This window comes from Tursiops truncatus, chromosome 13 (assembly GCF_011762595.2).
Source record: "Tursiops truncatus isolate mTurTru1 chromosome 13, mTurTru1.mat.Y, whole genome shotgun sequence".
Lineage (NCBI taxonomy): Eukaryota > Metazoa > Chordata > Mammalia > Artiodactyla > Delphinidae > Tursiops > Tursiops truncatus.
Window position 1 is genome coordinate 34,266,268 of NC_047046.1, and position 12,751 is coordinate 34,279,018.

The following is a 12,751-nucleotide window of genomic DNA, read 5'->3' on the forward strand; positions in this document are numbered from 1 at the left end:
GGATTCAGTGGTTAGCTAAACACCCATGGAAACGATTCATTCCAACTTGCAGTTTTAAGTAAAGATTTAAGGGCCTGCTATGCCTCCTATCAAGAGTAAATTATCACACATCCTGTTTATACAGCCTGGCTTGTCCACAGTTCTTCAAAGAGCTGGTGACACCCCCCTAACTCACACTCCACCCTACCCCCAACTTCCTGCTCATTGGGGTGCTATATTCCTACTCATTTTTAAGAGATGCCTCCCTCAACAAAATACTCTGCATTACAGTACTTTTTAAAGAAAATACTTTATTACGTCATGAAAAAAATGCATCAATCAACTAGATTCATACTTGTTTGAAAAAAAATTGAAAATTTATTAATTAGACAGTATGTGGGCATCCTGTTCCACATGGGAATGAGAAGATGCTATAGGTTCTCTAAGTATTGCACAGTCTGAAAAAGACACCAACAAAAAAAAGGGGAGGGGAAAAAAAAATCACATAATCTTGGGAACCACCTCACATTATGAATAATCTACCAAGAAACATTTAAAAAAGAAAACCCTTTGTTTCTACAGTAGCTTTGAGTTTATAGTTCTTGGAATGACTGTATTCCATTGACAACATCTCAGTAACAGGAAGCTTCATTTTAGCAATCCCATGTGCAAATATTAATAAAAAAATATATAAAATAATGCAATTCACCTCTTGCCATCATCCCAGCAATCATAACATTTCTGAGAACTGTTTTGCTTGAAAAAAGGGGTTAAGCCATAAGTTTTGCCTGAAGCTCCATTTCTGCAGCCCGTTTGAGTGCAACATCTACCAGAAGCTGAAATCCACTAAAATCTTGGTTGAGGTCCGGTGGAGTAGGGGGAGGAGTGTTGAAGAGACCACTCTGTGTGTGTGCGCTTGGTCCAGATTTACACGTGTCCTCTGGGTACATGAGGGAGGTGTCTGTGAAGCTGCTGGCTGCCATCTGCTGTATATCTGTGTTTTGTCCCACACCAACTGACTGGCAGAGAGAGAAAGGCACATCTTTCAATGCAGTCACAGTGGTATGACAGATAACCGAGGGACGAGCCAAAATGGATCCTGGGGATGACGGCTTAGGAGACAGTGGCCTCCCTAGGGCTGGGTTGGGTCCAGCTGTACAGGAGTGAAAAGGGCTCTCCTCTAGAGCCGGCATGAAGTTTTTGATGCCTGTTGCTGACTCCACAGAGCTGGCTTCAGATATCTTGGCCCCTCGGCGGGAAATTGTGAACTGATTTGGATCTTTGCCATCCTTTCTCAGCATGTCGGGGAGGAGCCTGCGCCGGGCGTTGATAAACCAGTTACAGACCTGAAATCATACGGGGATGTTTTAGACTCCGCCAACACGCCCGAGAGCCTTCTTGGGGGCGCCTTACTGCTCTCTCTCTTTGCATTAAAGGAGGCATGAAAAGGCTTAGCGGGACCTTCAAAGTTATTTAGAGGTAGTTGAGCCCGGCCAAGAAAAGAGAGGTGTTTCCTGTCATAAACCTCCTCTTTTTCTAATACAAATCCCCTTTTTGGTCTCTCGTCATCCTTAAACCTTTTCAGGAGGAAGGAAAAGAAAGGTATACATTCTCAAACGCCTGAAAATGATTTTAGAGAGGGAATTTTACCTTTTAACTCTCCCCATATTAACCTGTTATCTACCGCCCCAGCATTTAAGTTAATCAACTACAGGAAAACCTTTCCTGGATGAAAAGAGCCACTCCTCCCAGTTACTGATTTTTCCCAGTTCAAATGACTATGTCAACAGACAGAACATGAATTACCTCACTGAAGTCTGAACTTGTTTAAATATCAAACCAGTTTCCTGGGCAATAGAGTAAGATTTAACCTCCTTCTTATGTTTGTTGCATAAAGGAAGGCTCTTTTAGGCATTAAAGGAAATGCTATTTGACAGATGACTGTCAAGTGTTTCTGTTTCTCTACATAGCCAGTTATTAGCTGTTAGCACTATAAAAAGTTTACAAGAAAAAGATATGCCCCCGCCCCTTTTTTTGAGTGGGGAGGCACTTAATGACTTGCTATACAGGAATGCTATAAAGCGACTTTGGGGAAAAAACCCACCACACCCCCCGGGCATACAGCTGGTGTTCCTTTCCCTTACCTGTAGTGTAGAGAGGTGTGTTTGTTGGGACAGTAATGCTTTTTCTTGCTCTGAGGGGTAGGCATTGTATCGGTGTTCATACAGCCAATCGCGGAGAATCTGAACGGATTCCTTGGGCAGGTTGCCCCTCCGTCTTCTCTTGCCTGAGCCAGCAGAAGAGGAGAGGTCCAGGGGGCTGTCCATGCTGTCATCATCCTCGGTCTCACTGCCAGACGCGGCAACAACACCTACGAGAGGACAGAGGCCAGCCGTCAGCCAGTGTTATCAGCAAAGCTCACCTCTTTTGACCACTCAGCACAACTGTGTTTTCTCAACTCTCGAGAGCCAAACAAGCGAAGAACGGGTGTTTTCCGTCCTGAAACACCAGAGCTCATGCGAAATCTCAAGAGTAATTCGACTGGCAGCATATTCTAGATTCCCAGCCCACCGGCAGATTCCCTTTCGTACCCATTTTCCTATAGGATTCAACATCTCACATTCCTTTTCAATGGTGCTCAGAAGTGTCTAATCCAGCAAGTGAGACACAGCTGCACCTAAAGCGAATAGCTTGCCACGTGTGAAACAGGAAAGGTGTCATAAGCAGACGGGATGTGTCTGACAACCTTCTCCGTGAGGTCATTGCTAACTAGGAAAAACAATCCAACTAATATACCTTTGAAACACTGTTCTTCCTCCCTCTTCCGCTGAAGGTTTTGAAATAAAAAGGAAGATTTTTTTCCACTGATACAAGCCAAGAAAATTACACTTGTAACCCAGTTAGTAGTCTAAAGATAAAATGCATGGCAGAATTTTCTGCCAATTCCTCTTCTTTTCCTTTTCATTGCTACCCCCATTTATTCAAAACTAGACACCTACTTTTAATGGACAGTACCAGTCACTTTTTACTAAATGCAAACAACCACTGAAGTTTTAAATTTCACTGCATAAAACTATTCTATTTTTAGTACTTAATGTAAGGGGTCAAAAGATGCCTAGTAGTGAATAAACTTTAAAACTTCCGTAAATTTCAACTGCCAGTTTAATCCGAACCCAGGATACTACATATCAATAAGCAGAGATCAGCTTTAAATCGTTACATGACAAAGAAAACTGAATATGCAACCCCCAGAGGAAACTCTTTTGTTTACAAGCGCTTTAATCCTACCAGAAATTTTTAAAAAGTCACACCCATAGAGAATATTTAAATCACACATAGACTGGGTTCTACAAAAATTCAGACTTGGCCCTTTTGACATTTAAAGATAATTTTGAACTTTAACCCTTCCCCGTTTCAAAACTACAAAAGGCTACTCTGACTGAAGACGTATATTCTCATTTTTGAAGACAATTAAGAATTTTAAAAACATAAATAAATTACAAACGATAGTATGCTTGAAAAACCAGTATTTCTATATAAAGGAAATTAAGGTAGCATGACATTTAAAGGTAGGCACTCTTAACTTTGTTGACGCAAGCTCAAGTGGTTTACCTTGTTAGGAAATAAAAACAGAATATTCCTCAGAGTGATAAACCATTCAATGTATCTTAAAGGAACTTTTCCCAAACCCCATCCTTTCAAAGCATTTTAACACAGTGAAACTCAAAAAGCTACTCATTCAAGATTTGCTGATGAGCTAGCTCATCAGTTAATTGAGTCTAACTCTTCTTGGTGACACATTTTCAGTTTTGGACTGCAGGGGGCAGAAGGTGCTGGAGGGAGTGTCCGCAGAAAAGGCAGAACCTTCCAAAGACAAAGTAAAGCAAGTTCTAACAAAAGAGTAGGATGATCTTGCAAATTCACTTTGGCTCAAGGCTTAATTAACAAACAGCCATCAGTAAAAGGCCCAGCAACCCTAAATTTTAACAGCAGCTGCATATCTGATGTTTTTCAACCCAGATTTCATTAAACTGCTTAAAAAGAAAGAAAAAAAAGGAGGCACATTTAAGACTGAAAGTGCTTTCACTGTTGAGAAGATGAGAAACTTTTAAAACCGGTGTTGAAACTTGGGTGAAGAACTATTAACAAAAAAACCTTAAGAAATTATAAATGTTCCTGTTTTACATTTGCTCTGATAAAGAAATCTTAACTTTTAAAAACGTGTCAAGTAACTGAATGACTAAAGCAAATGTGAATAAAGCAATTTGTTTAAACTCTTCAAAAAGTCTGAAAAGTCAGAACTTCTCTAGGCTATTAACCCCACCTCCCCTTTTTAACGTTTTAGAAACAGTGTGAAAGTCTGCTCACTGAACAGTGAATTCCCAACTGTAAATTGACAATCACAAATAGTTTGAAACAAACAAAAAACCCCTAAAGCCTGTCCCTTTGATCTGCTCACTTAGTTTGACAAGAAGCCTGATCTTTCAAAACAGGCTAGTGACACAAAAGCAGGTTTCAGTTAAGCAACACCAAACTGCAGCGACTTTACTCTGTTCTCAGTTCATTTAAATAAAAGAGCGGCCAGGCCTCCGGACCTCTTAACAAATATTTCCAATATGTGCACAAAAGCTGACGGAACAGGAAGTTAAGACTTCAATTCCTCGGCTGTGCCAGCTGATATTTCACTACAGCAAACCACGTTTGCTGCTGTCAGGACTGTTTTCATTAAAACTCTCCCTCCGGATTGTGGCTCAACTTGGAAAAACAAAAAGACTTTTCCAAGTTACTCATTTCCTATTGTAACAGAGCTTTGGAACACTTTCCCGGTTACGACTTGTTTCCAAACGTTTTACTCTGCTCACACTTTAAAAAATGTGGTGGTCGGGGGCGGGGGGGGCGGTGCGGGGGGATCACAAGCCTCTTTTACTCCATCCACATACAAGGAAATTTGTTTAGAAAGCCACAAGATGCTCTATGAATCCCACAGCGCTAAAAAGCATTTTTTTTTTCCTGAGTAGTAACAGGGGGAGGGGCAGAGCCCGGGGGGGCAGAGAGACAATGGTTGTGAAGTTGGACTCTTAAAAAAAAAAAATCTGGACTAGAAAAAGATCTGGGAATAACAATAACCGAAGGCGACGCTTAAGGGTACAAATAGGAAAAAGCAAACCTAACCTAACAGGTTTCCTGATCAGAACATCTCAGGAGAAGCGACGGGAAACGTACTTAACCCCCCCAGGCACCAAATCCAAGGAGCGCTAGGATGAACCCAGCCGCAGAAGTCTGAAGCAAGAACCCCACATCGTCAGAAACCGGGAGCAAAGAGACTTAGGGGGTTTTCCTCAACGAATCTGCTTGCTTGTTTGAAAATCTTTTGGGGAGATCTTTTGGGCATTCTCAGTTTTCTAAGACGAGACACTATTGTCACAAAGCAGTCTTACCAAATCCCCGGCTCCGCGATTGAGTTTTTAAGTGCTTTTGTTTTCAACAAAACTTGAAAAGATTTTCACTGACTTTTATAAAACGGACAGTCCAACTCGGCGAGCCAGATCTCTTCCGGAGCCCTAGCGGAGGCCACTGGGCGCGGGGCCCCCAGGTGGCTGGAGGCCGGGGCGAGGGCGGGCAGGACCTAGAGGGACTCGCCGAGGGAGGAGCCCGGCCCGGCCGGCCCGGGAGCTTTTGTTCCGCCAACTCCTCGGCCCCCGCTGAAGTCGCCCCTCCGACCGCACGAGTGAGAGCAAACCCAGGCCTTGGAGTTTCAGATTACAAGAAACTGAAAACGGGGCCGTGAATCTCAACCTCCTCAGGGGCCTGCCCACCCGCAAAGGATTTGCCAGGAAAACCTAAAAAGGGAAAGAAATCCGGGCAACCTCGGCAGTCTCCGCTCCCCCGCAAGGGCTCCGAACCAGTCGCGAAGTTTCCCCTCCAACACGTCACCTTTCATTGTTTCCATGAGTCGGCGCGGTAGCAGTACCTCGCGCCCCGGGGCAGCGCGCCCCGAAGATTCCCCAGGGACCGGCGGGTTCCTGCCCCGTCCCCTGGCTGGGCTGGGGGGAGGGCGCCGAGAGAGGGGTGCCGGGAAGGACGGGGGGGGGGGCACCGGCACAATAGCGGGGAGGGGGGAACCCCAGAGCCTTACGGGTGGTCGGGGAGGATCATCACAGCCTTCCCCGCCAGAGCCCGAACAATGGGGGGAACCCGCCCCGGCGCAAGCCCAGCTCCGCTCTGCTCACGGATCACAAGACGCACCCGTCAAAAACAACCCAACTTGTCCCAATCAGTTCACCAGAAGGGAGAGAACGCCTCCCAGGGACGATCTGGACCTGTCAGCCTTCCACGAGTTGACCTGGTCTCCCTGGGCGCCCCCGGGCGCTCCCCGCGCGCCTTTTCTCGCCGAGCCCAGTTAAACGTCCAAACCTCTGAGCCCCCGCTCTCGCCCTTCAGGGTCCCCGGGGAGAGGACGCGCGGGGAGTTAGTTCCACTACAACTACCAAGGCCCCGGGGTGGACGTTTAGTTTGACTCCCGCCCGCAAAGCGGGACGTGGGGAGCTCCGCGTGTTTCAAAGGCACCAGCCCAGGATCAAACGAACAGAAATCCAAGGTGAAAATGTGGCCGAGGGAACCCTCTCGGCTTCGAGGCTGCCCCACTCTAACGGGAGTCTGTTCTAACCGTATGAGTCTGAAAGAATGTGGAGCTGGAGAAACTCTGGCCGCAGCTGGGCATGCGCAGTAGCCACCCCTCCCCCCACCCCGCCCGCGCTGGCTTCCCCGAGCGATTAACTTCTGTTTTGAACCACTCAACATAAATCACAACAGAAAAGCCAACTCCGGCCCACGACGGAACATTCGGGGGTACCTCCCTGCTAGGGACTGAAAAGTTAACTTCAAAAGGGAGTTAAAATTCTTTGACCTTTTGTGGTGGTGTCTTTTTTTTCCCTTTTTCTTTCTGTGTATTTTGTTTTTAAACCAGACTGACGGCAAGTTTTAGCTATAAAGCTTCCAGAACGCTTCGTGGAAACAATGACAGACTCACTCTTTGCATGTCACACTTGAACTCATTCTGACTGCACGCCGCTTGCCCGCAGTCCTAACTCTTCCTCTTGCCCCAGATACATCGTGGGAAAACTTGTAGAGGCTGGGAATTCTGAAAAGTCTAGCTTTCCAAAGGGACCGACACCCGGGGGCGACCTGGGGTCCAGAGTCGCCTTCCTCTGATGGTGTAAACGCCCCATCCCTGGAGAAGACGTGCCCGGCCCAGCCGGGAGTGAGCGGGGACCCTGGAGCCCAACTTTGAGACAAAGGCGCCGCGGCTCCGCCGGCCGGGCCGCCCAGGGTCCCAACGGGGAAAAGCGGGGCAGGGGTGCCCCCGACCCGGACCCCACTCCCCCGCCCGCGAGAAAGAGCAAGAAGCCACGCGGCGAGCGTGGGGTGTCTGCGGAGACAATGAAACTTGGAGGCGCACAAACAAGGCGGCGAGCGTGTTTCTTGACAACGTGCCAGCAGCGTGGAGAGGCCCGTCTCCCCACAACAGCCCCTCGGTGTTGTGTCTAAGAAGGAAACAACAACTGCCATTTCAGACGCAGCCTCAACAAAGAGAACGGCCGCCGCTCGGGCCTGCGAGCCCCGGGGCGGAAAAGTCCACCAAGTCACTCTCGCCCCAAACCCAGCGCCGCCCCTCGAGCACGTTTCCCTGGGACTCGCGTCCACGGCGCGCGCAGCCCGCGAGCCTTACCTTTCTTGCTTTTCATTCTGGAGCTCCCCTTCCAGCGCGAGGCGACGCTGGGGTCTCCAGGGGCTAGGAGTGAGGGCGAAGGGGCCGAGTGATTGTCCTCCTTCCCGGCCGACTCTCCCGTAACTTGTAGGACGCGCTCCAGCCGTTATTGCTAAACAAGGCGCTCGGATCCCAGGCTCCCGCTCCTTGGGTGAAATTCAAGTGACACTTGGGCTTCCTCCTGCCGGAATCTTCTGGCAGCCGGCCGGGGGCTCCCCCTCGCCCAACTCGTTCCCCTCCCCACTCCGCTCCTTTGTTCCCCGCTCCTGCTCGGCGCACCTCGGCGCTGTCAGAGTGAGCGAGGCGAGGAGGGAAGGTACAGGAGGTCCTGCCTCCGCCCCCAGCCGCCCGCCCCGTCCCCCGCCCGCCCCGCCGCTCCTCCGCCCCTCCCCCGCACCTTCCAGCCGCGGAGGACGGCACCGAGCGCCGCGGCCGCGCCGCCTCACCCCGCGTCCCCGGGCCGCTGTCACCCGTTCCTCGTGGGGGCGGCCGAGCCCAGAAACGCGATCGCTGCTCCCCACTGCGCGCACGCCGCCTGCATCCCCGGCTCGGCGGCGGCGACACCAGCCGAGCGCCCCGAGTTTCTACTTTAGGCCTTTCTTCCCGGGCCTGGCGAGGGTGCGTTTGGTTAGGAAATTGCAACAGATGGAAAAGAGGCCGTCTCCTCCTCCCCCTCCTCCACCCCAGGGAAGAAAAGGCTCCCCTTTCGTTTTTGACAGCTGCCCCAACTCCACAGTCCCTGCTCTGGCAGCAGGAGAAGACAGCGGCTGCTGGTTCAAGGGGCGGGGCTCCGTAGGAAAAGTATTCGGGACAAGAACCAACTTCTTCCAGAATGCGCGGCTGCCATTGACACGCGGGCGCGGCGCGGCGCACCCTTCTCCTCCGGGGGCTCTTCCTCCACAGCAACAGTGGGGGGCGGGGGGGGGGAGGATGAGGCACAGACACCCCGGGTGAAAGTCTGTTCCCCCCGGCTAAAGCTGCGAGTTTCGGACTGGATTGCAAGGCAGTTTCGAAATCTAACATGTTGCGGACAGACACTTGTCATGCTCACATGCTCTTTAAAAGTCTCTGCCTGGGGACGGCCCGGACGCGCGCCCGCCCCGCCTAGACTCGGCCTGACATCCGCACCCCCGGACCCGGGCAGCTGTGCCGCCTTTATGGGAAGGGGGCTACCACCCCCGGGGGCGCTCATCTGTTTCGGTAAACAGAGTCTACTTTTAGGACTTATATCCTGCTAGGGGACCCTTTTCTCCCCACCCCCCCACCCCCGGTACTTCAAACAGAAACTAACCATTAAGTAAATACATGTTCCTGTTGCTTTAATTTGGTTGAGAGGAGGACTCCAGTAGGAGTTCCTAGATGAAATTACCCTTTAAAAAGACTTCTCTCCTCTCCTTTTCGCGTTTGTCCCCTTCGTCGTTTTGAAGTAAATGAACTGTCACATGCCACACTAAGACTTTCCCCATCACTTAAACAAAAAAAAAAACCCAAACGTAAATAATTTAGCCTGATAGAGAGAGACGTCAGCTCCCGAGTCAGCCTCCAGTTTCTGCTCTGTGCTGTTTTTGTTTTGTAATCTCTGTGAAGAACCCGGCAGAAGCTCCGTGGAAATAAGGTTCAACCCAAGGAGGAATAAGGCAGCCAAACGATGACTAACTAGATTTTGGAGCCTCTGTTTTAGGATTACACTGAAAATTAAAGCCAGCCGCCCACATACTCACCCTCCCCCAAAAAAGACACCCCCGCCCCGAGAGTGAATAAGGCCAGAGTTTACAAAGCTTGGGTGGTTTTTTCCAATTACAGGGCTTAAAATGGATAAACAAGGAAAACAGCGTCAGTCTAAGAAGGGAACGACCTTACGATTATTTTTTTCCTGTGGTGTGCCGACTGCTCGGCACCTAAGAGAACACACATCTAAAACGACCAAGGGGGGAACATGGTCCTGGGGTAAACCACCAGCCTGGAGGGGCTCCCCTGTAACTTGCCGGAGCGCAGTTCCTTCCCGGCCTGGCGGCAGATGAATCAGCGGCTGCGCCCGCGCGCAGGACAGATGTGGGGCGGGGAGGGGCCCGTTAGAGGGCCGCTCAGCTCCCGCGTTTGAAGGGTTGTTTGTTGCTGGGATTGGTGGCTCACATCCGTTGGGGACCGGGAGAAGGGGGAGGAGGGACGCAGGAGGAGGAGCCGGACCGCCGGCGCTGCGCCTCAGCGGTCGGGGTGGCAGGAGCCTCGTCTGGAGCCGGTTACTGGGGAGACGCTTTGTTTGCTAACTTCGAAAGCCGCTTCGGCTGCCTCGGCCTCTTTCGAAGCCGGTCCACGAAACCCGCCTTCGGGTCGGCTTAACCCTCCCCCTGGGCCGTTTGCACCAGCGCGAGACAAAACTGTTTCCTTCTTCCGCGTGGTTCTCCGCGGCCACGCGGTGGCTCTCATTATGTACACAAAAGTATCTTTTCCTTCGTCTAAGTGAACTTGGCTGATTATTGCGATTCTCAAGCAGCCGAGATGGAAACCGAGGGTTGCAGGGAGTTTATAGCTAGAAAACAAACTTTACCGGGGAAGGGGCGCCGAGAATTAAAAGCCTCTTTTCAAATGGCCAGGAGGAGAAAGTCTAACTTTCAACTCTCTCGCTGGAGGTCCGGCTTGGTCCGGGCAATGCTCACCTTTGGCTCGAGCGAATCACACCGAAGCAGCTATTAAAGCTGGCGAGATGCTCCCGAGAGGAACACGGGCCCCCTGCCCCGGGTCGATGTCCTCCCTCCCACATCCTCAAGGCCCGTCCCAAACTTGTTGCAAGCTTTGGATTGTTGGTGCATTCTGGGAAGAAAGTGCCTGGAGTCTGCGTAACACAGGCCAGGAAAACAACCCGAAAGAGTGGGCTTGAAAAACCAGCGGTTGCTTAGGATATTTTTGTTTATTTGCTTTTCTCAAGGTGGAAAAACAAGTTTCAGTTCTGGCTCTGTGAGTCCCGAAATATCCCAGGTAGGGCCTCTCGCTGAAACTGATCCAGTGTCCTTTAAGATTCTTCCCGGTGCTTGGGGGGAAGAAATGTGGATTCACATTTACTATGTATTATTTGCCGAATTCATGTGGATGTTAATTATATTGGAAAATTGCATGAATGAAAAGTGAGAAAGTGTTTGGTACTCGATCATCGTTTTACACCATTATTTTTTCCCTCCAGGCACACAGTTCCATTTGGTGTCTTATCTTCCCAGGCTGCCTCAAGGCCAAGAAAAGACACAGAGTTAAGTTACTTTTCACAGCTGCAAACCCTTCTAAAGCAAAAACTCAAAAAGAAACTTGGAAAGGCACATAAGCCAGAAAAGTGTATCAATACTTGCAGTTATTATTTTGATACGTGGTCCATCAAGTGATTGAAGACTATTTATTTCCTTCATCTCAGTGACCGCTGATAAAGCCTGATTCCACGTGGCACTGTCTTACACCGAGGAATGATGACTCACAGTCACTGGATCCCTTTTGCTTCTCCTCTCTGGGGAACAGATATTTTTATAAAATATGCAGACTGCGGGGCTCCAAGCACTGCACAAGGGTTCTATAATCATCTCTTGACATCTCAGGTCAGAGGGTCCTAGGCTGCTTAAGGAGAAGCCAACCATTGTCTTTTCAAGGGCCTGGGGCTGGGCTACAACCATCTTGTGGTGATTTTATCTGTCCCATCAGCATGACTCTCCTCCCCTTAGTTACATGAATAATGTAACTTGTGCTACTACTTTTGTTTGTAATCACTTTTCTCCTGGCCTGCATTTCCCTTCCCAGCCCTTTTTTCCCTCTGCAGCACAGGCCTCGTTTTTCTTTCCCTAGAGGGGATTTGAACCCAACAGGACAAAGCAGAAAGATAATGGTTGAGCACAGCCTCTAACCTCTCTATTCTCAACATCATGATCTGTACTGTGTTTTACAGTTTACGAAACAATTTAAATGACCTCATTTAATACTCAAACGAGTAAGCTAGGTTATTATTTTTTTCCTAAAGTGAAGATAACACATCCAAATATAACAAAGCTAAAAGGTATAAAACCAAGTACTGGACGTAAATTACCTGACTGAAAATCAAGTGTTCTCGCAGCATCTGTGGAGGGTCTGGTGGATGTGGAAGGCAGTATAGGGCAGAGACTGACCACAGATTACAACACCAGGGCCACCTGAGCACATGGAGGTTGCTCTAAAACCTGTCTCTTCTCTGAAATCTACCTGGAGTTTTACCAGAGGCTGTCTTCCAACCTGCCTGCTTTTTGTGCTTTTCTTCTTTCCTCATTTTTTAATTACAAAAAAAGGGGCGGGGTGGGGTGGAGGGAAGACTGTTCTCAAAAATCCAAGCAAGAAAGAAGTATACATAGTGAAATAGGAAAGGCCTCTTAATTGACCCCTTCGCTCTCCATATGCGCATATGCATGTTACACTCAAATGTAAGGGGGTTTTCATTGTTATTTGTTGTTTTCAAGTCCCCTCTGCCTGGGATGGCCCCATAGCATTTGCTGCCCATCGGGCTTTTTCTCACCAGTCAGAATTTGGCCTAAATATCTTCTCAGAAGAGTCTTCTGTGACCACTTGACCTAAATGTAGTCACCTTCGCTGCCACCATCTAGCTCAGGGGTTCTCAACCGCAGTCCTGTTTGGGGCTGCATAATTCTCGGTTGTAGGGGGCTGTCCTGTGCATTGTAGGATGTTTACCAGCACCCCTGGCGGCTAACCAATACCGGCTGGTAACACCCTCCCCCCAAGTTGTGACAAACATCTCCAGACATTACCAATGTCCTCCAGAGGGGACAGAAATTGGGGTGGGGGACACCTCTGGTAGAGAACCACAGGTCTCGCTCAACCCTTTCTTTTCTTCCATAGCCCTACAATTTTTTTTTTTTTTTTGGCTGCGCGGGCTCTTAGTTGCTGTGGGTGGGCTGTTCACTGTGGCGCGCAGGCTTCTCTCTAGTTGTGGTGCGCGGGCTCTGTAGTTGCGGCATGAGGGCTTACTTGCCCTGAGGCATG

General features: G+C 49.4%; 1 protein-coding gene across 4 annotated transcripts; it reads right to left on the minus strand.

The window, feature by feature from the left end:
- Positions 1-333: 333 nt before the first annotated feature.
- TGIF1 (TGFB induced factor homeobox 1) lies at positions 334-9,881 on the minus strand. 4 transcript variants are annotated; one of them, XM_073790554.1, is made up of 5 exons: positions 9,733-9,881; positions 8,145-8,356; positions 7,709-7,893; positions 2,124-2,350; positions 334-1,325 (listed from the first exon to the last, which is right to left on the minus strand). In XM_073790554.1, the coding sequence occupies exons 3-5, from the start codon at positions 7,722-7,724 to the stop codon at positions 750-752; spliced, it is 819 nt and encodes a 272-aa protein (XP_073646655.1). In that variant the 5' UTR covers positions 7,725-7,893; positions 8,145-8,356; positions 9,733-9,881; the 3' UTR covers positions 334-749. The 4 variants fall into 4 exon arrangements, with proteins under 4 accessions (XP_073646655.1, XP_019776354.2, XP_019776356.1 ...); XM_019920795.3 differs by lacking the exon at positions 9,733-9,881 and having other exon boundaries at positions 8,194-8,966; XM_019920797.3 differs by lacking the exon at positions 9,733-9,881 and having other exon boundaries at positions 8,145-8,966.
- Between the last annotated feature and the right edge of the window lie 2,870 nt (positions 9,882-12,751).

Coding starts and splice junctions, on each gene's coding strand:
- TGIF1 (XM_073790554.1), bottom strand. Junction 1,326..2,123: donor CACACCTCTCTACACTACAG/GTAAGGGAAAGG, acceptor GTATGATTTCAG/GTCTGTAACTGGTTTATCAA.